Below are 25,773 nucleotides of genomic sequence, written 5' to 3'. Positions count from 1 at the left end.
GAGACTGACCAATTTATTTGAGCATAAGCTTTCGTGAGCTACAGCTCACTTCATCCACAGTATGCATCCGATGAAGTGAGCTGTAGCTCACGAAAGCTTATGCTCAAATAAATTACGAATAAATTTATTATAATATGAATTATTATATTTATATGAATATAAATTTATGAATAAATAAATTTTAATTGAGCTTATGCTCAAATTGGTTAGTCTCTAAGGTGCCACAAGTACTCCTTTTCTTCACGGAAAAAGTGAGTGTCAAAGAGGGAGTTGAATGTATAGAGGGAAACTAGGGCTTGGCACACTAGAAAAGTAGAGAAGAGTAAGCAAATTGGACTGAATAATCAAATGCTGTTGTAACTTTTTTGTCATTTATTATTTTGTTTTCATGAATTCCACTCTTGGGTGGTTTGCAAACCAGAACAGTTGATGCTAATCTGTGGTCATGTGCCTCAGAGCTTATGTGTGGGGCACTGGGTCTGAAAGTCAGATGTGAAGGAAGGATATGAACCCTGCCCCTCGGGCTGGGTTTTTGGGGGAGAGGGGTTTAATCAGTGCAGAGCAGTTCTGGTTGTGTGTCCTAATCTAATTGTAGTAGTTCAGTTATTTTTATTTTAGCTCTTTTGGAAGCAGCTGTTGGAATATAATTTTAATAGAATAATAGTTTCTCATTTGGGTCATGTCCGGTTTAGACAATCGAATGATTGGGACTTAAATTCTGTGGACAGTGCTGCCCCAAAATATCTATTAAGACTAGCATTTATTCTTCCTCATTTATCTACAAAATGGTTGTTTTCTTTGGAGTTCTTGCTAAAGCCTGAGAGGTACGTATTGTGGTGTCTGTTAGCAATTCCAGCTTAGTGGGCCAATAGCTGTTAGAGACCAATGTATGCTCCTGCTACCAAGTCCTTCTCCCCTTTCCAGAGGAATGGTATGCCATCGGGTACCTGTTGAGGAAACTTTCAGTGTAGTGCACAGAGATTTGGCTAAATTACTTTAATTAAAGTTGAACAGCTAAAAACCTGTTCACCCTAATGAACATTTACTCTTTGATGTCCAGATCTCTCATGAAGCCCAAGAGGGCCAAGAATTCATTATGCTGACTGCTTCTCTCCTCCGGACCAATCCACGAGTTAATGCAATATCTTGTTCATTTAATGTCTGGGAGGAGATGCTGAAGTTACTCCTGAGGGCATTCTGCACCAAAAAAATTCTGCACACAATGTTTTAAAATTCTGCAAAATTGTAGAATTTTAATTTGTCAAATGTGGAGGTTCGAGCATGGCATTGGAGAGCACATAGAGACACTGACTCAGCAGTGAGGCTACACCCAACCCTCACATGGTGCAAGAACTGGGCCTGCCCCAGAAACACCCCAGGACCCTGCCCCTCCACGCCAAGTGCAGCAGGTGTGGGCATGCAGGTTCAGCAATGCAGGGTCCAAGTGTGGAGGGGTTTAATGTGGGGGGGATCCAGATGTGGGCTGAGGGTTCTGTGGGGAGCAATCTGGGTGCATGTGGTTCAATAGGGAATTTGGGTGCAGGGGAGATCTGGATGCACAGGGGCTTGTTCTGGGTGCAACGGTAATGATACTCTGCAGGGATGTCCAGATGAAAGTGCTTGGGGCTCAGTGGAGGGTCCAGATGCTGAGGCGGTGGGGATCCAGTTGGGGCTCAATGGGGTGGGGATCCAGGTGTGGGTGTCTCATCTGGGTGATCCAGGTGCAGGAGGAGTCGGGCTCATGGTTGGGGTGCTGAGTGCGGTGGGGTGAGGCTCGGTGGAAGGGTCTGGGTATGAAGGGGTTTGGGTGCACAGGGGTTGGGCAGATGAGGGAGCAGCTCTCTGTGCAGGGATCCCTCCCCCTACAGCTGAGGAGTGATGTGGGGCGGGGAAATTTGCAGAGCTTTCTGCAGCTGGGAGAGAAATCTGGGAGTGGGTCTAACCTGGCCCTGGGTGTCATGCAGGGGAAGAGGAAGCCCTGCCCTGCCCAGCCCAGCCAGGGCTAGCAGCGAAGACTGGCACAGGGTGGGAGCCACCAGCTGGATCTTCACTAGTCCCACCCCCTGCACACAGTGATTTACTTCTCTGCCTGCTGCTCTAGGTACCTGAAACATACTGCTGGGGAGGGTCGCATGACTGCTTTTGTGGCTTCCCTTTACTTCCCTGTCAGAAAGTCATTTTTCTGCGGGGAAGCAAAGAAATCTGCGGGGACATAAATTCTGTACGTGAGTAGTGGTGCAGAATTCCCCCAGAAATATGAAGTGTCTTCTGTTTGTTTTTGAATTTATTAAATTTAGCTTGGTGGCACAAGAAGCTATACATAGTCATTCTCTAGTTTTGCAGATTGTTGACCTCCTTTAATATTTCTTTATGGTCTTGCATTCGCATGATATCAGAGCTATATGCGATGAATCTATTTTTCTTCTCTTCACTCAGATGCAGAAGTAATCACAATAAAATCCAAATGGTACACCAGATAGTTGCGTGCCTCTGCACAGTATCTTTAATCTAACAACTCCAGGGTTAACTAGTTGTCACTGCATAGGGATAGAGACCAACCTGGAATCTTACATGCTGTATTCCAACTAACTAGAAGAGCATGTCAGTTTAAAGTAGTTCGGAGGCAGCTGTTCAGAAGAGCAGATTGAGAGCTATTTGAAGTGCGCTGTCCTCTAAACTGGCTAGATTCTTGTTTTCATTTCGCTAACTGCTTAGAAATCTCTTATCTAGGACATAAAATAAAATCCAACCCCATTAAGCATTCTGTTCAGGAAACACAGTGGACTTTTTTTTTCTTCTTTCCCCCAGCATCATGGGGGAGTTGCTATCATTGTTCTGTTCGGCTTGTAAATGTTATCATAGTATTTCATTAGTCGAATTGTTACGCAACTTGGCACAATTGTATTTATTTTTTGAGAAGTTTGAAGCTAAAGTTGACTCGAACTTATTTTCCTTCATTAGTTGCGATTTTGGTCAGTCATTTTGGTTGTTTCTATGGTATGGTTCAAAAATAATTTTTCTTTAGTACCTTGTATTTGCAGATCTCCAAGTGATCTGGGGAAACTAAGGAACATAATTGATGTGCTCAAGGTCACTCAGTAAATCAGTGTCAAAGCCAAGAATAGAACCAAGATTGTCAGTTGTATGCTTTACTCTTAGGGCAATTACAGGTCCTTCAAATGTTAATTTAAGAATGATAAAAATTTAACGGAATTATTGTCGATACTCTACTTCATATCGGATTATCAGTCTGATCTTTCTGCAAGCCTGTTCCTTATCTGTGTGGTGTTGTGTTTTTTGTTTGTTTGTTTGTGGCCATTGGGGTAGAATCCTTGACAGCCTACTTCTAGAACCAGTTAATACTTTCAGGGCATTAATGTAGGTGTCCACTTTTCGTTTGCTACTGGTATTCTAATTTATGCAACCAACCCACAGATATCACTTCTTTATTGCAGAGAAGTACCTGGTCTTGCATAAAACCGGGACAATACTTATCTGAGGTGCTTGTGTTCTGTTCCAGGAACATGCCTAAAGTAAGGCTTACTGAATATCAGTACTTAAGTACCTTGTTGTGAATATCTTCAAGAATAAGAAAAGAACTTTCAGTAACTTAACTCTCCTTTCTGAATGTAGACAAGAGCTTTCTCAGAGGAATTCCTTGCCAATAGCCTTGACTGCTATTATTACTATAAAGATGGTAAATTTACCTCTTCATTCCAGAGTATGGACCGGATTTTTAAAAGTGCTCAGCATCCCAATTAGAACAGTTGCTGCTGCATGCTGAGCTCTTCTGAAAATCTGGCCCTATACCTTTTGATATGTTGTTGAGTTATGATTTTAAATATATTTGTTTATTGGGACCTATTGATGGGCAAAAATGAACTCTGGTATCCTTCAGTTCCCCTAATGGATTGTCTTAGCCCTTCAAAACTGTACTTATTTACTGATGAGCAATATTTCAAGAAAGAAACAACTACATCTCATTCCTTTTACATCTGTTACATAGTAATAAAACTGAGTGTAATAAGAAACCATATGAGTGTACACATTGTTAATGTTTGGAACAGATGCCTGGACGCTGTGGGGTCAAAAAATGAAGTGTCCATTATTACCACTGTTGCTGCGCCCAAAGCTCTCAGGGATTTAAGGGGAATGGTCTTTCCACTAATGGAAATCTAAATATTCCCTTAGTAGTTATGCTTTTTTATTTCTTTGGATCAAATATGAAGTTTATAATCTCACGTAATTCAGGGAGTTGAGTGAGGACAACATTTCTGTAGAAAATCCATTCAGAAATAGCACATTCTGTACCAAAGCAATTATTTTATTCCATGCTCGGCATAAACCAGATGCCAACAAGAAAAACAACAGACATATTGGCATCAGATTTAGGCAATGTTCTGATTCATCTGGGATGAGATTTGGTTAGAAGTATTTCTTGAGACAGCCTTATTTTCTTTAATGTCAGGCGCATATTACACTTTTCACCCCATATAGTTGCCTCACTATGCATGCACTTCTCTAGTCACATAAAAACTACAATGGCATCCTAACTCACAAGGTCAGGTCCTCTTGTCTTTCCATTCCTACTGCAGAGAGGTTGCATAGTCTTTCTGCGGAAGACAGATTAGGCCCAACTAACCAGAGTCACCTTGTTTTGTATCTTTTTGGAGACTGTTCCTCTAAATATGCCCCCAAAATGTCTACATGTTCTTATATCAAAAAGCAGTTACTCCATCCTAGAAGTCTGAACAAACATCATCATAGCAACTGTTTTAATAGTCTGATTTGCAAAGACTTCTCCCTATGGAAAAAGTCCACTCGATAACTAGAGGAAAAGAAGCATCTTTTGCCGTGATATTGGAACAGTGCATTATGTTTATGGAAGATTTTACATAATTCTTTCAGTTCGAATCTGACACTTTTTTTTTACACTGCATTCATCACTGTAGTATCTGATTCAAGTAGTGCATTAAGCAATGAGATTACACATTTGTCACACGCCGTTGTTCCTCTCAGAAGAGGATGAGAGGACAAAGCGAGTGCAGTGGAGTGTCTTGTTTTAGTAGGGGCTCTAAAATTTATTTTTAAAAATACCTGTTGTGTTAGGCAAGGTCAAATAAATGTGTGTTGCATTTGGATTGGGAAATAGGGAGATTTGTGATTATCCTTAGTTTGTGGGAGAGTTCATTCCAAAGTCTCTGAACTGTCCTAGTGAAGGATCTGTCTCTCACACAGATGAGCTTTACTCTCTTGCTGCTGAGAGGTCCATTGTGCCAGAGGAGCAAAGGTGTCAACCACAGTCTCTTAATCCCAGACCTTTAGGCAATCTTTTAGGTACAGTAGAACCTCAGAGGTAGGAACAGCAGCATTACAAACTGACCAGTTAACTACTCCTCTCATTGGAACCGGAAGTACACAGTAAGGCAGCAGCAAGCACGCGCGCACACACACACATATACTACAGTGCTGGGTTAAACATAAACTACTTTAAAAAAACAAAAAGAGGAGGGGACGGAAGCATCATTTCTTTTGCATAGTAAAGTTTCAAAGCTGTATTAAATCAATGTTCAGTTGTAAACTTTTGGAAGAACCACCATAATGTTTTGTTCAGATTTACAAAAAACCTCCATTCCCAAGGTGTTTGTAACTCTGAGATTTTTTTTTGTATCTTGAGCCCAGGCCATGGAACACTTTGAAGATAAGGACCAATACCTTGAACTCGATTCAAAATTCTATCCGGAGTCAGTTTAGAGAGTAGGATGTGTTCATAGCAGCCTGTGTTGCTGAGGAGACTGCTCCTTATAGTAGTTGGAGGTTCCGAAGTGCTGAAGGTTTCATGCCCAGGTATATCACATTGTTGTAGTCCAGCCAAAAGATGAAGGTATGAATAACTGAGGCCAGCTCTTCATCTGCCATGATGAGATGGAGGCTCTTGGCCAACTGGAGATGATAGAAAGCATTACGAATGTTGCAATGAGAGAGCTCAGGGTCAGTGAGAAATCCAAGAGTACTCAGACTATAGACTGAAATGACCATTTGTGGAGGTGAACCTTCAACCAAAGGAGACTGTACGGTGCCTGCAAACTCCTCTAAATACTTCCGTCCAGCATCACCTCTATTTTGCTTAAGTTCAACTTCAGGCAGCTGTACTTCATCCGTGAGCTGATCTCACTGAAGCATTGGGCCATCGTGTTGGTAGTGGTGTGGTTATGTGATGAAGGGTAGGCACAGCTGTATGCCATCTGCATATTGCTGGCACTCAAGTCTGTGAGTGACTACTAGTTGTATGTAGATATTGAAAAGGACTAGAAAGAGAACTGATCCTTGTGGAAGCCCACGAGTGAGGGGCCTACTAGTGGAGGTGCACGGCATCATTACTTGTTGGGAGTGTCCTTTCAGGAAGGACTCAAATCATTTTAACAAATTATCCTAGTCTGCTGCCACCTCTCTCACGTGAGACAGCAGTGTCGAACTTTACAAAAGCATCCTTAAATTATACGTAGAAATAGTCTCAAACACTTCCTAATATAAATGCTGTTCAGGCTATAAATTATTTTGGTCAAGGTCCATGTCATTACTGGTTGCTATGAGGAATCTAGTATACTTGAAAATCTAAAATAGTAATTGGACTTGCAGGTGTGGAATTTTAAGCCTTTTCCCCAGAAAATCTCTCTACACTTTAGAATCATATTGATAGACCAGAAGAAACTTTTTCCATTATCAAAAAAATTTCCTGAAAATAAGCAGTTGAACATTTTCATCTGTAATTTAGCATCACTTATAGATGTAACCTGGTGATTTGTCTCTATGCATTCAAATACATACATTCCACTATTTTTATGTCAATCTTTCCTAATTTATCCTCACTAATATCTGTGGATGCAGTCACAGTCTCACTATCAAATACAGCTGCAAAGAAACTGTTTAGTTTTTCTGCCATTTCTTTTCCAGTAAAAATAATTACATTGCCGCCTTGTGGTTCTTTTATTTTTCAGTCCTCTGATAGATTAAAGAATATCACATTATTATCCTTGGCTATCGTTTAGTTTATACTTTTCTTAATTTAAACCCCTTTTATTTTGTAGAACTTAATACTGACTTGCTCTGATTTCTAGAAATCCTTCTTTACTTGTAATGCACTTTAACAATTTTAAACCAAAATGTATATACTTTGTGTAGATTTAATAAAAGTAAGCACACTCAGAGACATCTTCACAATATCTAACTTGAATCACATATCTACAATACCACTTTCTAAAAACTCAGTTTTGCTTAGTACTATCCTTATTTTATCATCCTGAGTCTTTTTTTTCCTCTTGTGTAACTTGCTCTGCTATGTATTGCCGTGCAGAGACCCCCCCCCCCCCTTGGTAGTTAGATATAGTAGCTTTAGCCTCCACTTTATATGTCCTCCTTTATATTGGTTTGTGTAACCATCTTAAAATTACTTTAATATAGTTATCTGTGTTACTTTGCTTTAACAGTAGGTTTTAAAGAAGGGGAGGAAATCCCCAACATAACTAAGGATGACACAATAAAGAATAAACTAGTGGATTTCAACCTCTTCAATATCATGACTCCAACAGGAAAAAGTTTCAGGGCCCAGTTTCCTTCTACCCATAACAAAAGGGACACTCTCCCAACCCCTTAAGAGTTGGGACCTCCAGGCTGAGAACCCAGGGAATCAACTGTTATATAAATCCGTCTTTTATACTGCTTGGTAATGATAGTGGAATTCTAAGCTACAAATATGGGACTCTGTCACTCCTGGATTTTGTCATAGCTGATCTGAAGTTAGTATGTTCTTGATTAAAACATTTTTAAGTGCATCTGAAAATGCAGACTCTTCTCTGGAATATGTTGTTCTGAGAGCACATACTGGATCAGGCATGTAAGAATCACTTCTTCAGATACAGCATTTTAGGTACTTTTGAGGGCAGTTTTTTAGACATAAGAATTTGTTATGAAAGGCTAATGGGGCAGGGAGGGGGGCAGGTGAAGAACATCTAGGGAACCTTAGGGGAATTTCACAATATGGGTGGGGCCCATGATAACACTTCATATGGTCAGGGAGGTGTTGAACAACTTTTTGTGTTTCCCTTAGTTCAAGCTGACATGAGAAGTTGGAAACACCCAACCATCAGATGCCAGGGAAACAGGGTAAGCTTGGCAGTGGGCTTGAGGGGAGGGATAGGGCACAAACCAAATTGTCTTTTAAATAGTAAAGACTGTCCAAGGCGCTGTTGTGTTAAACCTGGTTGCAGGTTTTTATTTTCCGTACTGTTAAACTAGTTCACAGTGCTGTTAATAAGCGAGAAACTGTAATTTCCCAGGGAATTGGTCCTGAAACTAGATGTGCTAACACAAGCCCCTGCATCTGTGTAGAGTCCCTTCAAAATCAAGCCCCGGGTTCACACTGTTTGTAGGATTGAGACTTAAATCTGTTTTGGATTTTTTTTTTTTAATTTACTTAGATCCACCTTCAGGAAAGGGGGAAACAATGTGTGGATTTCAGTGAATTCTGAACTTTGTTGGAGATGCTAGTATGGGGCAGAGAGGGCTTGTTTTTGACGAAAGCTGAGGATTCATATGTTATAATCATTTTTTAAATGTATCGTCTATTTACTATTTAAATGTTTAGTATTAAAACTACTATTACAAGAGCAAATAAAGTATAAAATAAGTATTTCAGGAAGGATTCTGTCACAAGCCTGTGACATTTATAAAAAGTTGGTTTTCATCATGTATGTTCATTTTCTTCTAATTATTGATAGTCCTATTTTCAGCACTGAAAGTACTGAGCAGAGCAGTGTCCCAAGAATGTTTATCAGGACAAGTTTGTTAATTATCGGGGCCAGAGGGTGGATGTAGAGGTGGAAAACCATTGTGGCTGACAAGCAATTATTGAGGGTAGTCAAGACTGAAAAATATTGAGGTACTCTGGTAAAACTTAACAAAGCTAGGTGAATGGACTGCATGATGGCAGGTGAAATCCAGTGTAGACAAATGCACGTTGGAAGGAACAGTTTGAAATTTTCAAACACTGATATTATTAAAGGGACACCAGTTTACACATCTGTCTGAATTTTTTTTACATAGTGTTCCAAAAAACACCTAGGATTACTATAAATGAAAGATTTAAGGCTAGGATTTGAAAGATTTCAGTATTTTAGCAGAGGACCCAGAATTATATGCATGGGAGAAGGGACACAATAAAATAAGGTTCTACTCTTTGGAAGAGCTTCTCAAATGTATAGGACTCAGTTTGTCACACACAGTCTGGAGTGTGATGTTTCCTTAGGGTTTCATCTCTGCACAACCATATTGATTGTGGATATTTAACAGTTAATCTGAAATGCAAAATAAACTAGGCTAATATGGCAGTCATCTTTTGTGGCTCTCAAACTGTTAACAATGAAATTAATTATATATATAATGTGCTGCTCTGTTGCCCCCTGTATCTTAAACTCTGGAATGTGGCATATATTCTTGCTAAAGAGTAGTTTGCAGTGTTGCTGTGTTTGTCCTAGAAGATGAGGCACACAAGGTGTGGATGAGGTAATATCTTTTATTGGATCAGCTTCTGCTGGTGAAAGAGACAAGCTTTCGACAAGCTGTGTAGCTTGAAAGCTTGTCTCTTTTCCCAACAGAGGCTGGTTCAATAAAACATATTACCTGCTAAAAAGTAGGTCATGCTGAGCTAGGTTGACTCATTAAGTTTACATAGAGGTTTTGAGAAAAATGTGTACTGTTGATAAACCTGGCAAATCTAATCCAAATTGATTTACAGAAACTTGTGAGAATTACATAGCTTCTCAAATTTTGGCCTCTTTCAGAATATACAACAGAAAAATGCTTTTTAGGCATTATATTTGAGCTTATATTTAACCTGTGGTGGAAGCATGTGGATTAGTCTCTTCTCCTGATTTAAGAGGAGTACAAGTGTGTCTAGTTTTATTGGAGACTGGCAACAGCTACAGTAGGAAGGGTAGGATAGGAATGGTTTAATTATATGTTAAGTCTCAGGCCAATGACTTTGTCATCTATGCTAGATTATGGTAGCAATGGGATATGATGATTGTAAGCCTTGGTTAAGTACATTAGGTTAGCCATCAGGGTAGAATAACATGCAACTAGGTTTTGTCATATCCTAGGACTGGAAAAAACAAAAGTGGTGTAAATTGGAATCTTCTGATTTGTGGTACAGTGTTTTAGTCCTGAAACAGGAATATCCTGCTTAGACATTGAGGCTAGAGTACCCTGCTGATAGGCACCCACATAATGCCCAAATAAAAAAACACAACATTTGTCGTCATTGTAAAAAGTGGGAGATCAGACCTTCTGACTTTGGACTCCATTCCACTTAAGGGTTTATCTACATCTTTGTTTTTTGGATTGTGAAGAGTAGCTTGTCTAGCAATGGTGACAGGTTTCAGAGTGGTAGCTGTGTTAGTCTGTATCAGCAAAAGAATCAAGGAGTACTTGAGGAACCTTAGAGACTAACAAATTTATTTTGGCATAAGATTTCCCTCAAAAGCTTATGCCCATATAAAATTGTTCGTCTCTAAAGTGCCACAAGTGCTCCTCGTGTGGGGTGGTTTTTTGTTTGTTTGTTTGTTTTGGTCTAGCAACGTGTACAGCGCATGGTTTCACAGAAATCTAGCTGTAGAATCTCCATTTTGGTCTTCTATAAAAGACTGATTTTTTTATCAATGGCTGACTGTCAGGAAAGCTCTTAGCAACCAAGTACAAGAACTGGCTATTTAATATTAAATGCAAGTCAGTTGGGCAACAAAGTAAACAAGCCCAAAAGTGTTGCCCTAGGTCTGTGTTAACTACACACTTGGAATAATCAAAGGGATGTTCAGTGTTTGACTACAGCTGGCTGAAGCAATTAAACATTTAGGCTTGTGTTTTTTTCCAAGGAGCCAGAGGAAGTTGGATGGTTAACTCTTTTAGGCCCCTTTGAAGAACCCAGGCTTAATATATAACTCATGATTTTTAAAAGTTTTTAGTACTTTTATCACTTTAAGGGGACCTTTCCTTTAAGTTCTTCTGGTAATGCAGTTATAAGATTGTTGAGCTGCTTAGAACAGGCAGTACCCATATGTCAAGAGAGGAAGATCAAAAAATGTGAAGACTGTGAAAATCCAACAACATTAACCAGCTTTAACACATTTGTGTTAAAATATATAAAATGTCTATTTATAGAAACCACTGAAGTCTTTGGGCTGTAATATTTCCAGTGTCGGGAGGTTGCTCTCCAGCTAGCTGATTGCTGCCACTATCAGTAGACTTAAAAGTATGTTGTAACTAAAATGTTATGTTCAAATTTGTTTTATAATTTATTCAGGGAAATGAATGATTTTTACAGTTCTCAATGGTCATTTCACTGGAATGACCAGAATGGGTGAAATTTCCTTTTAAACAAGCTGTGAAGATGTCAAGGATTAAAGCAAGGAGAGAGGCATTCCTTAGTGAATGGCTTAAGATAAAATGCGACTTACATTGGTGTTTGTTTCATTCTGGCAAAGAACATTTGTTGGTTCAAAGTAGTAGTTCAGCTGTTTAATGGAGGACAGCAGGTTACCTTGAAGAAATTAGGTTACCAGTGGACATAGTCAATTCTTGCTTTCAGATACTTGCTCCGCTCCCATTACCTTCAGTGGAAGATTAGCATGTGTACCTAAAATCAGATTTTAGCCCTGAAATGGTATGTTGACATAATGTTAAATGTATTGTGTATGATTTTAAAGAAACTTTAAACATTTTAGACAGTAGTTTTCAGAGATCTATTCGATGACATATATATGGTTGAAGATTGTAAAACACAATTTTAATGAATTGGAAATAATTTTTATAAACATGGGTAAGAAATGGTGAGAATCTTTTTGTAAAACCAGTTTTCCTTTTTGAGATTTACTTGACGTTGTGTTCTAATTTTTAAGCAGATTTAGAAGAGGGTGTCAATGAACACGAATTGGAGCCTTTACCTCCCAAAGGAAAAAAGAGGGGTCGGAAGGGAAAGCCAAGAAAAACAAATCTCAAAGGGCAGTCAGAAGACACTAGATCTACATCCTCACATGGCACAGATGAAATAGAAAGCAGTTCCTATGTAAGCAGTAAACATAAATATGCTAAACTTCTTAGGAGAAAGTTTGTCTTTGAAATTAAAGATTTTGATTAAAACTGGCATTTGAGTATCCAGCTGGTGGCCAGAGACTTGTTAAATTATTACCTTACTTGGAACACAGCAGTATATTTTAGTAAAATGTTTTTCTTTCAGAGAGACAGGTCTCCCCACAGAAGCAGTCCCAGTGATACAAAACCTAAATGTGGATTCTGTCATGCAGGTGAAGAAGAAAATGAAGCTAGAGGAAAGCTTCATATATTTAATGCCAAAAAGGCAGCAGCACACTATAAGTGCATGGTAAGTAGAATATTGGGTTAGTGTTTAATTTTTCTAAACTGTCCTGCTATATGATACATTGTTAGTTCAGTGCCCTAACGTGTAGTTATGTATTAATACAGCCTGTGCTTCCAGTAATCTCTCTGACCCACTAAAGTGTTGTGAGCTGAGCAGTTCATTTATTTTCACCAGAGGCACTGTTGATGAAAGTTGACTGTGTTTAGAGAAGGAGGAATTAGCTCAGGTAGACTTCTCCATCTTACTACAAATCTCATTGTACCTAGGTGTATGTACGTACAATGTTTAAACAACAAAAGTATAACTCCAATAACATTAAATAAAGATTACACCCCAAAATAAAGTACCACTAATACCCTCTAACTCCAGGCCTCCCCCCCCCCCCCAAAAAAAAAAAAAAAGCCTGCAGAAACAGATGAGCTTTGCACAATGCTTCGAAGATCAGTTGATTCAGGCTGTATCAAAAGAGTAAGGGAAGTGACCTCCAGAGTCAGTGGCTCCCCACTGGAAACTCTCTGCTTCTAAATGATCACATCTAGGGAACTATTAGCTCATGTGCATCAACTGATCTCAGGGGCTCTGAAAGAATGAGAGCAGAGAACGCAGTTTTTTCCTATGGCTAGGTCCTTGAAATTAGTGGGCATCAAGTTTAAAACAAATAAAAGGAAGTTCTTCTTCACACTGCGCACAGTCAACCTGTGGAACTCCTTGCCTGCAGAGGTTGTGAAGGCTAGGAGTATAACAGGGTTTAAAAGAGAACTAGATAAATTCATGGAGATTAAGTCCATTAATGACTATTAGAGGCTAGGGACACCATTCCTTACCCATCCTGGCTGTTTGTCAGAGGGTGGAGATAGATGGCAGGAGAGAGGTCACTTGATCTTTACCTGTTAGGTTCACTCCCTCTGGGGCACCTGGCATTGGCCACTGTTGGAAGACCGGATACTGAGTTGGATGGACCTTTGGTCTGACCCAATATGGCCATTCTTATGTTATGTTTTTGATCCAGGTGGGGCTGTATAAAACAAAGTCCACTCCTTGAGTTGGACTTGGAAATGAATAAGTAGCCAATGCAGCTGGTAGATATTTTTTTTTATATAATTTTCTCCTTATGGCTAGTCTCACTAAGCAGAGAGCCGTAGCTTTTGAGAATTCTTTGCTCTATTGTATGCATGACTTTGGGGAAGAAGAGCTGCAATGCTGAGAAGCAGATTAAACTGAAAATACAGTGATATTTTAACAATAATACTGACATTCATTTATAACCGAGTAGATGTGTGCTTTAAGTGCAAAACTGGCACCTCCATACTACAGTTCATTTCATGCAAAAGGATCACAAAACACCACATAAAGGAATTGATGCATCCATCTCTGAAGTGAAAGCTGCTGTTTTTAATAGCATACAGTAGTAATAGACCATACATTTTCCCAATAGGAGATTGGCAGGGGTAGTCTATTGTTTTGGTCCAGGTCCAAATTTCTTGGTCAAGGTCCAGACTCCAGAGCAGCATTTTTCACACCCCAATAAGTAAGTAAAAAAATTTTGCAGTCTGTTCAAAAGCATCTGATGGTCCAAATTTGGCCTGTAGTCTATTGACAACCTCTGATCTAGGTAGTTCTGTGGCCTCCATCACTAGCCATCGAATCTGAGCCTTTTATCCCTCTAAGTTTTTTTATCCCCAGTTTCACAGATGGGGAACAGAGGCAGGTAGAGATGAAGTGACTTGCCCAATGTCACATAGTTTGTGGCAGAGGTAGGAATAGAATATAATCCTGCTGCATCCCATTCTGCTGCCTTAAACATAAGATTGCCTTTCTTCCCAAGAGGTCTCCCCTGGGACCCCTCGGAGATGCTGCCTTTTACCAGGACCTCCACAGGACCCAGAAGCTAGTTTCAGCAACTAGGTCTGTAGCAGCTACTGAGGGGGAATACCTCCTGGCTTTTGAGCCCCTGGTACACAACCTCAATCTTCATGTACGGGTGTTGGAGTCCCCATTGATGCACCAGAGGCTGGTCCTGGCTGCTGTCACTAGAATCTGAGACCACGTGGGCTAGTTGGAGGAAATGGGTATAGCCTGTGGTACTTGGCCAGCACATGGGGTTGCCCACCCTGTGCATACCCTGTTGCGTGCTTAAGGAGGTGAGGGCAGCCTTGCCCTCCAATCCCCTTCTTGTTTTTCTTGGGCAGATCTTGCAGAAGGGCTCTCCACACCCTTCACCCGGTCCTCTAGAGCAGGTCATGAGGCCCCTGCCTTGCAACCCCCAGATGCTTGTGATATGCCACCTGAGTCGGCTGGACACCATCCAGCTAGTCCATCTCCAGACTGTATCACATGAACATCTCTGCATGCTTATGCTCTGTACCATCCACTTCTTCGCCCTCGTGTCCTGCCCTGACACCAAGTGGCAGGACCTGCTGCAACCTGTGGAATGGAGGGGCACTTCGGTGGCCAGCTTGTACTCTAGTCTGGTCTTATAGCACCCATAAGATATGAGACTTGGTGGCTCTTTCATGGTGTTGTGAGCACGGGTGTGTAGTTGGTATTGTTTATCAAGTCCCCCGACATCTGCGTCTTCTGTGGCAAGAGGGACACTGGGTGCATATCTACGTAGTGTCAGACTGGAGCCCTTCTTCTGGCTCCTCTGTAACCTCCTGTTGAGGTTCTGTTTGCACTCCCCCCCCCCCATTCCTGCTTCTATACAAACGTCCTATCCAGGGCCCCACAGAGTCATGAGACTTCGTCAGCCTACTCCTGGCTCTGGCCAAGGTGGTCATCCACCAGACCTGGAGGAGGAAGCTTGCTTGGATGGGGATGCTCTGCAACTGTGTGATCGGTTTCCAATCCCTAGTATCACGTATCTGGGCAGAGTTCTGCCTTCGTCTGCAGCATGGGGCACAGGTCACTTGCAGATTTAAACTGGTATAAATGGTGAATTCTCTGTATCTTGAAGTATTTAAACCATGATTTGAGGACTTCAGTAACTCAGTCAGAAGTTTGGGGTCTATTACAAGAGTGGGTGGCTTGCAATGTGAAGGGAGTCAGACTATAAGATCGAAAAGGATTATTGTGATCATAAAGTCCATGAGAGTTCCTCTGGGTGGCTTTGAGTGATTCCTTGGACTTTGAGGAGCAGTGGGCACTGCCCAGGGTTCTCTGGTCAGTGTCTCCATCCAGAACTGTGATTATGAACCTTCAACCCCCACTCCTGTTCCTGTTTTTGCATTTGTTGTTCCCCAAATTCAGTTGTGGCCAGGGTTTTGTGGTTCCTCCTCGTTGGTTGAGGGGGCTGGTCTTTAGTTTTGGATGGGCTTGAGCCTGCTATCCCAGTACCCGCAAAAAGACTCTCTTTCCTGTCCTACAAATAGAGGCACACATCCAACTGAGATAGCAGGTAAGCAGAAAAGAATTACCCTATATGAAAGTTGAGCTGGACTTTTGCATTACCTCTCTTCCCCCTCTGAACGTCGAAATTAGCTGAAGTCCTCCTCCAAGAGCTTTTACTGCATATACTATATAGTTACATCTTGTGAGTGATGTTAGTGTAACTATATAAAAGGAAATGCATTCAGCCAATAAAAGCTGCAGGTAATGGAAACATGTGGTTTGCAACTACTTGGAAATGTCCCATTATCACCATTTCAGGCTTTCCAGGGGCACTGATATTGGCAGTGTGAGTAAGCTGAATTATTTAGGTGGGGGCAGTGAGTGGGGATGAAATATCCTTTACAGAACCAAGGCATGTCTTCAGTGTCTTAATTGTCTGCAGTAATCATTTATTGCTTTGTATATTCCATTATCATAATCATCCTTTAACTACTGCTTTGTCATTCAAAAAAAATCCTCTGAAACGCAGTCACAGATAATTGAAGCAATCAAGTGGGCATTGGAAGGAATATCCAAATTACTGATATGCTCAATCTGCAGTTTTTTTCGAGTTCATTGGCAATGCACAGTTTACCAGCAGATAACTGAGTACAGTGCATTCCCTTCTGTTGCTCCTGCTCCTTAATCTTCTTATGGCCACATCTGTAACCTCCTAACGTTATTGTGCATTTGTTTGCTTTACAGTTGTTCTCTTCTGGCACTGTGCAGCTAACAACAACATCAAGGGCAGAGTTTGGTGATTTTGATATTAAAACTGTACTCCAGGAGATCAAGAGAGGGAAAAGAATGGTATGTTTGTAAGGAATGCTTCAGTGATTTCGGTTGGGAGTATATGTACGATTCTCTTTTCCTTATCTGAACAAATTTTTCCACTTTCTTAGAAAACAATTTAAATGTATTGTCACTCTTAGATATCAGGATATAAAGTGTCTCAACAATTACTGTGGTGGTGGTGTTTTTTCTTTTAACTACAGCATACTTTATGAATGCAGTATGTTGGCTCTTTGGGGACCATAATAGAAAGGAAGGAATTGACGGTTTGTTTTCCATACCACAGAATCTGTATGGCATGAAATTGCTAAATAGGTTATGGGAGTCAATTTGTATAATTATTGACTTGTTTCATTTTTTTTTTAAATGATGGCTAGTTCATTCTCAACACTCTTTAAAAGGACACTGAATCTCTGTATTGCCAGTTAAAGGAAGATGAATCTCATGTGTATCTCTGGTAAATTGCATCTTTTAAATACTTGTTTTGGGGTCTCAAAGGCCCCAAAAGTATTACCTTATTAAAGTCTTCTTCAGCTAGAGGAGAGAGGGAGCTACTAGCATGGCTCTTGGATTCAAATTCACACCCCCTTAGTCAGTCCAGGGCCAGATTTGCTAATCACTTGGGCATGGGGGTGCAAGGCCCATCTTTTCTCCCATGCCTCTGGAAGGACTTCTAATGATGATGAGGATGCCTACTTGGGAGGTGTCTTGTCAGTTTGTCTGTTGATTCATATATTTATTTTTGAGTGGTCTGAGCAGTATGTCATGACATTTTAGTGTGGAAAATTAAATCTTATATACGGGCCCCAGAGTATGTGACAGGCACTCAGGTATGTTTTATAAGTAAAATATGGCACACAGTTTCATGAATATTAGAATTCAATAATATATGGAACTCTATTACCATCTGAAAAAATATAATACTTTACTATAATACAATTAATATTCAATGAGTTTAGGTACTTGGAAAAGCTAGCTTCAACTTCAACAACAGCAACAAAATAGAACTTAGAACTGCAGCAATGTGTACAAATCATGCAGTTACTTATTTTTGCAGCAGACAGGTAAAACAGTTCTCTGTTCATATATATTGATGCAGATTTAAAACTGTTTCTGGCTTACTATAAATTAAGATTAATTTTTCTTGTAGCACAAATTTCTTCATGTTTATGGCTAAAATTTGGGGACATCAAAGTGAGCATTAATCGATGAGATTAAATGGATTAACATCACAATTTAGAGTACTGTCCTTTCTTCTCAACAGAAATGCACTCTTTGCAGTCAGCCTGGGGCTACTATTGGATGTGAAATTAAAGCCTGTATCAAGACTTACCATTACCACTGTGGAGTACAAGACAAAGCTAAATACATTGAGAATATGTCACGAGGCATTTACAAGTAAGAACCCTAGCAGTTAAGTCTGTAATGATCATTTTTTGTGATGTCCTCTTTGAACTGCTTTTCTGTTCAGATAAAACATTCTGATCATGCAGTAATGCTGATTAACACATCATTCAGCTGCATTGCAGGCACTAGGCAAAACTATCGTACATCTTTGGAAGTTCAGATAAGGTGACTATTGCAGTTCAAAAGCTGGTAAGGTAAAAGCTTGTGCAAGATCAATTTTGTTACTTCAAACATCTTGTTCAAGTTGAGTGTCATAGAAAAATTAAATCAAGTTCTGTTATAAATGTAGAGTTTTTAGAACTTTTTTTTTTTAAAAAGCCTGTCCTATAACAGAGGCAAAAATAGATCTCTCTGCACAGAACTCGGAGAACCTCTTCATATTTTTCCCACTTTAATTTCCATTTCCTCTTGTTCCAAGGCCCTGCATCATCACTCTCAAACAAATTAGGAGAATTGGATGGGTGCTCCTGTCAAAAGTCTTGCTGTTTGACTTCTGAGGCTCTTCCTCTCCAGTGAGGCTCAGCATACTGCTGTCAGAATGCTCTTAGCCCTTAATAACCCAGGGAGCAATAGAGTCGGACCACTAATTGACACGATAGCTTTTTCTGGCATTGTAGATTATTGACACTAGACCACTGGACTGACTTCATATTCTTTCTCTCTAACCTGAAGCTATTTAAGCTCATTTTACCAAGTTAGATGAGGATAAATACATATGCAAAAGTGGAAGTATTTCTGTTAAGTTTATCATAAACATGAAAATAACTGTCATATTTTCAAAATAACTTTCACACATATAGAAAATATTTTAGTGATCCTACTTAATTCAGAACCTCTGTATACCCACTTGAAAGTACATGAAATATGTCTTTTAAAAAAAGCAAAAAAAAAATTTTTCTCCCTGATTAGTAAAATCTGTAACTCAAATTGCTGAAGTCACAGGTAAACTCCTGCCATGTTTATACTCTCTTAGGGATAACTATCTTTTTTCATATTTCTGTACTGTTCCAACCTCCTTTCCCAGTTGCTACCACAAACCTACTCCAATTGAAGTTGACCGGTTGCATCTCATTTTGGCCACAAGGGGGCATTCTATGAGCAGTGTGATAACAATCCTGCTTCTTGAGAACTAGAATTGATCTGTTTTTAAATAAATTTCTGCTTATGCTAGTCTATAAAGACTGCACTGGAGCCTGGCTTTCCTCTGCTTATCTCAACTTATTTATTGGTTTCAGATTGATAACTTAAGATCCATGAACAAATGGAAAGTGATTACAAATTGACACACACACAATCATACTTTTTTTTTTTTATGAGCGCCCATGCTCCCTTGGAGTGTCTATTTGTTTTTTGTTATGTAAATGTTCATGAGAACAGAGTTTGATCCATTTTATGTAGATTTTAGACAATCTATCACAAAACTCCTTAGAACTCACTGGTACTACTAACCATGTTCATTCTCTTATGGTAGAGCTACGAGAAAGTAGGTCTTTACATATGCAATCATTAAACACCTAGACAGTTCATACAGCATTTTAAAATAACATCAGTTTGATTCTTGTCTAAAATGGGTTTTTTTTAAATTGTCCCAGGCTTATGCCTTGGTACATCTCAGTCAGTTTTCACAGGCAAGATGTAAACCATTGAAAGTAATGAAAATGCTGTCACAGCCTTATCTATATTGGAACAAGCTTGCTATTGTAATAGGTAGTGGTTACTTTTTAGGAAAAAACAGTAAGTAGGCTTTGTTAGGATCTGCTAATGCTATCATAAACTAAATCTTTCTCTCAGCCTAGCTGTTTACGGTTGGTTGGCACAGGTCAATAGAGCTTTCTCAGTCTAAGGTTCTTGGCGGTGGAACTCTCTCAGAAGGAGGTCTGCTGGTGTTCTTCCTTGGTTGCTTTTTAGGACATGAGGCAGTGGCTCTTACAGTAATGAGTACCGCTGACTGTTTTTTGGGCTTCTGTCTTTGTTTTTTGGGCTTAACCCCTCGTTGTTAACTTTTATCGGTTGGGAACTGTTCCCTTTTTTGTTTGGTTAGTGATCTTGGGTTTGCCCCTGTAACAGGAGCCCTTGGTTCTAGCCAGTGATCTAGTAGCCTAGCTAATCTTTATTTCTAATGTCAGATGTCTGACAGGTGCCTTATACATTAATTCAGCAAAATTTTAAAATGGAGCCTCTTCACTAGTGGAGAGAGCCCAGAATGTTCTAAAATATATATATTTTCTTGTTTCCTGGTAAATCCTCCATTGTTTCTTTTATTGTCTTAGACTCTATTGTAAAAACCATAGTGGAAACGATGAAAGGGATGAAGAGGATGAAGAAAGAGAAAGCAAAAGCCGTGGGAAATCAGGCTCTGACCATAGTAGCATTCCTCAGCAGCAACTCAATGGAAACTAGGTATGGAAGTTCCTCCTGGCAGCTCTGTTACTGAGACTGAGACACAACATACATTTGATGTAGTTAATAACAGTAAAATGTTTAAATCTAGTATATGCAGATCAGTGCTTTTTATTGGTGTACTGCAGAAGAACGGGGAACTTTTTTTTTAAACTTCAGCTGATTTTATAATATTAGAAAGGAGGCCTCATGTCTGATAAATGTAGATGTAATGTCAGATCTGTTAGATGCTCTGCTCTTTATATGATTTTAAATTTACTATTGTTTTCATCGTTTTTTAAACAGGTTCAAGGGACAGAGTTAGAGAACTGGGAATGAATAAGACATCCATAACTACTAATTCTTTTAAATTGTTTTCTAAGATCAGAAAAGGGTTAGTAACTTTTTACGGCCTGATTCTGTTAGAAATTTCATTGAACTGCCTGAAACATTCATGTGTGTGAGCCTTCAATAAGTGGCAGAGTTTTACATGTCAATATTATGTAGTTTGTAGTCTGCAGTGTCTGGGAAAAAATTGAAACACTATATAAATGATATGTAATATGTACAGTGTCAAAAGTTAAGGCAGACATTGAAATGAAGTAAGCTCTATATTTCTGGACTGAATAAAAATCTAAGATTTGGAATGTGTAAGTTGTTTAGTGGATTCATGCACCAAGGGAAAGTCTTAGTAAGATTAATTCACAACGTGGACAGACAAGTCCATGGTGGCAACAAGCTGGTAACTCATGAATTTTGCATTTTCTTATACAAAATATGGAGGATAAATGTGCGGGGGGGCAAATTGCTCTGTTTTTGCTTGCAAGGCACAGTAGAAAAAAAAACTCCGTGCATGCAGAAGCGTGCTTGAACCTTTCAGTTTGTTCCTGTTGTGATTGTTCCTACTGCCCAGCATTCCTTGCTGGAGATTTACTTGAGCAGCTGTTGGTTACAAGCTGCAAGCTTCAGTACTCATGCCAAAGGGCTGTAGTTTGTTCTTTCCCCAACAGTCCACCACCTCTATATTCCTAATGTACCAAGTGACTCTAACTTTTGGAAGCTGCAACCCAACATCTTTAGATTTCGAAGAGGGTTACTACTTTAACGTCTATGGAATTTAGTCACCTTATCTGACATCCAGACCTCAAGTGCTCTGTGTTGTGTGGAGCACTTCATCTTTGTCCAAAATACAGACACCGGTCCCGCGTGCTGTAAGGAGGAGGAATCAACTTTGTTTCTTTTCTTTTTTTTTTTGGGTAGATCAGTATTTATATTTGAATCTTGTGACCACTATATAAGATTTACTTACCATTCTTAATGCTTTTAGCATGTGATTTTTTTTCTTGTCAAATCAATGATCATGCCATGGCACTTCATATGTCTAGAGGTCGATGTTCCATTAGAGAATAATCAGGTTTAGATTATACCAAATCTTCCAGCTCAGTTCCCTAACTTTTTTCATACAGCTCTGGCATGTCTAGTTGCTAATAAATAGCTTCTTCTGCTGGTCCTATTGAAGCACATTAGCAGATTCATTTAAAATAAAATCAAAAACTTAACCCAATAAGTAAGTCTTTCTAATGCTTCCAGGGCACCTCGTTGCTTGGGAAGGGTTCTGGCTCTTTCTGAATACCCAATAAACCGCTTAGATTTGAAGTAAAGCAGGAAGCAAGATACTCTGACAATTTGACTAAAAACAGTGAAGGTTCATCTGCAGTTGATATTAAGAAGCAGTTCATTTGTAACAAGTTTCTGTAGCATTTTTTACTTGTATTTTTAAAAGATTTAACATGTCATTGTTTTTTCATGCGTTTCCTTAATGTCTCAAGGGACTCAACTGTTTATATTAAATTTCTAACATTTTATCATGTTAGAATTCAATCTGTTTTGGGGAAGAATGCAGTTTTAGTAATATTACTGTGTACAGAAAATATTCAGTTACTGCTCTAAACATGCCATTGATCATTCTTATTTTGTATTTGTAACTTTCAAAATTAAAGGCATGACTTGAATTGCAATGACAGATTGAGATTGTTTACCAAGGTGTTTGCTTTTTTTTCCTAGAATATGAAAATTTTTCAGCTATGTGGAAGGGTTTCAGAATGCAAAATGTCTGTCACACTGCCTAGATTAGGTTCTAGGTTGCGTGCCTCAAACATGGCCTTCCCATGAAATAAAGGCACTTTATTGTTTGCAACTACTGTATTTTTGGTTAAGGAAGAATGAAAGGTACAATGGGGTAGATTTGCCAATATAATCATTGTATTTTTCACTGAGTTCTAATTCACATTGTGTCAATTGTTGGATTTAATATTCAGTCTAATAATTCATTATGTATAAAATCATTTATCTCTCCGCATGCCACTAGCAACCATAACAGTAGCAGAAGAGCAAGTGGCTGACTAAACCATCATTAATTCAGAACTCATGGAAACTAAAAGTCAATACCGAAAGCGTTTTTTGTTACAAGCCTCAAATTCATGTTATAATTTACTTCATCTTGTCATGTATGCTGGGTAAAAGTGCCTTACAATGTAAAAATTGTATTTATATGTTCCCAAGTAGTATCACTTGCTGGGGAGTAATTCTGTCGTGGTGTTAATATTTAGAAAAAATGGACCTCAGCAGTGTATTTACTGTACATCTCCGAAGTTCTTAACTGTAGCTTTAATAGGCATGGAAATGTATGACAGGTATACAACACTTACACTTTTTAAAGACAAAATACTGCCATTACTGTCTCTTTATGTGCATTTTAGCTTGAAATTTTGGACGGTTTGTCTTTTTTGTAAAGCAATGTAATCTTTTGCAAGCATATATTGAAGATTATTCTGCAGCATTTACTGCCTTCCCAGAAGTTAGAAGAAATGAACGTGCTTTATAGGTAAAATAGACTTGTTTAAATTAACTAGTTAAATTAATAAGGTTTATTTGTTCCTGGCAATTTTTTTTTTTTAAATAGGCAGCTTTTGCTTTCATCTCACGATCGGAAAACAATCTTGAATCTAAGAACTTGTCTTATGAAACTGATTTAACTGAATTTAGTTAGTTTAGGCCTTTTTGGGCATTTCTTGCTCACAAGAACAGTGTGTCTCTGTTCAAGAGACTCATGGAACCCTCCTATAATGGAAGATTTTTTTCCACAAAATAATATATTAAATAGTTTTCATTATATCAGCAAAGGGCTTGCCTATAAAAAGATCCTTTCTACTGCTCTTTTCCCAGGGAGTGCTGGCAGGGCCTGTATACCTGAGCAGTTGCAGGATACTAGCAGCTGGGGGAGGAAGGGCTCTAGAAGGCTATTGGCAAAATTCCCTGAGACTCTGGCTTATACACTTCTGAAGAGGTTCTAGGTAGTGGCACAAAGTGGCCACAAATTTATTTGTGAGGGAAGCCTAGCACCAATGTAGGTGACACTGGCTGGAAAGGGGACGTGGGTATTGTGGTTAAAGGGTTCACTAATTCAGCAGGTGTTTGCCAACAGGAGAACCTGTTCCTAGAGCCCTGGTGGGAGTTCCACTTGCCAACACCCTAGAGGGCAGCAGTGAATATACCGCTTATGACACAAAGATGAATCTCCCTTGCATACAAGCACTTTGCTGATTTAGGGAGGTATAATTACACCTCCATGTGCCAGCTTTGCTGAATTTGGCCCTAAATCTCACCTTCTAGCACAGTGGTTCTCAACCTTTCCAGACTAGTGTACCCCTTTCAGGAGTCTTGATTTGTCTTGCATACCCAAAGTTTCACCTCCCTTAAAAACTACTTGCTTACAAAATCAGACAGAAAAATACAAAAGTGCTTGCTTTCTCATTTTTACCATAAAATAAATTACATGTAATGTAAATATTGTACTTACAGTATATAGAGCAGTATAAACAAACTAAACTATATACAGTATATAGAGTCAGTCTGAAATTTTTAGTTAGTGCTTTTATATAGCTTACTGTAAAACTAGGCAAATTTCTAGATGAGTTTGATGTACTCCCTGGAAGACCTGTGTGTATCCCCAGGGGTACACCTACCCCCAGTTGAGAACCACTGTTCTAGTGGACAGCAGCTCGAGCAAGACCAGCAGCCAGGAATTGCTTCTTACTGTTCCATATAGGAAGGAGTAACTTCTCTTATACTAGACCAGAGCAGAGGAAGTGGTGATCTCTTCCTCCCCCCACCCCCTGGAAATGTCACACTTCTCTGATGTGATAATTGCTATACTCCAAGAAGATCAGTAAAGTTGAACCAATATTCTAGTGGAATTAACCTTCATTATAAGCACAGTGAAACTTAACTATTAGAGGACTGAAAGCATATTGCAACAAATAGTAACTCTCCTTCCATTTCACTATAAACAGGTTCCACCATAGTAATGATGGAGATTAACAGAGCACAGCTCTTGATGTTATATATACTTGCTGAAGCAGTTTCTATGTATGCACACTCATTAGTCAGCAGAGACATCTCAACCCTGAAAAGATTCTGGAGGACTGTTGCTTATTGAAAAGCACTCCGATTAGACCAGCTTTAGCATACATTTACATCAGATGTCAAGACAAGGAATGTATAAAGAGGGTAAACACATTCCTATCTATAATGTATATTTTGTTCCTGTTATATTGGCTTTACTTCCAAAGTTGTAGTTTGCAGTATTAGTTTTTTATTGGTATCTGCCTATATATTCAATAAATGAGTTATGAATTTCATATTTGCGTGGCTCTGCTTTTTATGAAAGCATAATGTTAAAACTGCACACTTCCGCATGTCACTTTCATGCACAACTGCAATGGATCTCATTAGTGATATATTTCATAATGAGAGTCTGAGGACTGATTATTGTAATTATGTCTCACTGCAGAAACTAATAGCTCGCCATGTGCAGGGGGAAACTTCAGCTGCAGGATAACAGGCAAGACGCAGCAGCATCAATGGGGGTTTATGTGCCAGGATTTGTGGTATAACTGCCTGGAGTAAGATGACGAGTGTTCAGTGGTTATCCTCGCATTAGGCTGTTGTAGGCAAATTGCATATGAGGGTGATTTGCTAAATGCAATGATTGCATACGTTTTTGCTGAAGAAAAATGTTCAAAAGTTGCCAAAACAGGTGGTAAGTACACAATGGGGGGGAAAAAAGAGGCTTAATCATGAAGTCCTTACTGAGGCAATTGTTGACTTAAATCCAAGTAGAAACTATTACTCCTGTGGACTTCAGGGTTAGCCCAACAATATCCACCCATTGTATTTAAATTTGGTGGTTTATTTAATTACCATTCAGGTTTGTGAAGCTGAATATATTGCAAACAAAACTTGTTCAGGTGCTCGTTCCTAAATATTTACCGCTGGTGTGCGTATGCCCAGTGAACTCCCATTTGGATTCTCCTGGCCAGCAGCATCCATTGTGGCTG

At 39.3% G+C, this 25,773-nt stretch overlaps 1 protein-coding gene across 8 annotated transcripts in view; it reads left to right on the top strand.

The window, feature by feature from the left end:
- Positions 1-25,074, top strand: part of PHF6 (PHD finger protein 6) — a 38,157-nt gene extending 13,083 nt beyond the window's left edge. For 5 of the 8 annotated variants that reach the window (XM_073358496.1, XM_073358498.1, XM_073358500.1 and 2 more), the window contains 6 exons: positions 11,952-12,118; positions 12,290-12,433; positions 16,502-16,606; positions 17,853-17,986; positions 20,266-20,395; positions 20,681-25,074. In XM_073358496.1, coding sequence (XP_073214597.1) covers positions 11,952-12,118; positions 12,290-12,433; positions 16,502-16,606; positions 17,853-17,986; positions 20,266-20,395 — 680 coding nt within the window. In that variant the 3' untranslated portion in view covers positions 20,681-25,074. The remainder of the gene's footprint in view (positions 1-11,951; positions 12,119-12,289; positions 12,434-16,501; positions 16,607-17,852; positions 17,987-20,265; positions 20,396-20,680) is intronic. The other 3 variants (XR_012160634.1, XM_073358501.1, XM_073358502.1) reach the window with 3 other exon arrangements.
- The last annotated feature ends 699 nt before the right edge of the window (positions 25,075-25,773 follow it).

This window comes from Lepidochelys kempii, chromosome 9 (assembly GCF_965140265.1).
Source record: "Lepidochelys kempii isolate rLepKem1 chromosome 9, rLepKem1.hap2, whole genome shotgun sequence".
Classification (NCBI taxonomy): Eukaryota; Metazoa; Chordata; order Testudines; family Cheloniidae; genus Lepidochelys; species Lepidochelys kempii.
This window is presented reverse-complemented; position numbering and strand designations above follow the sequence as displayed.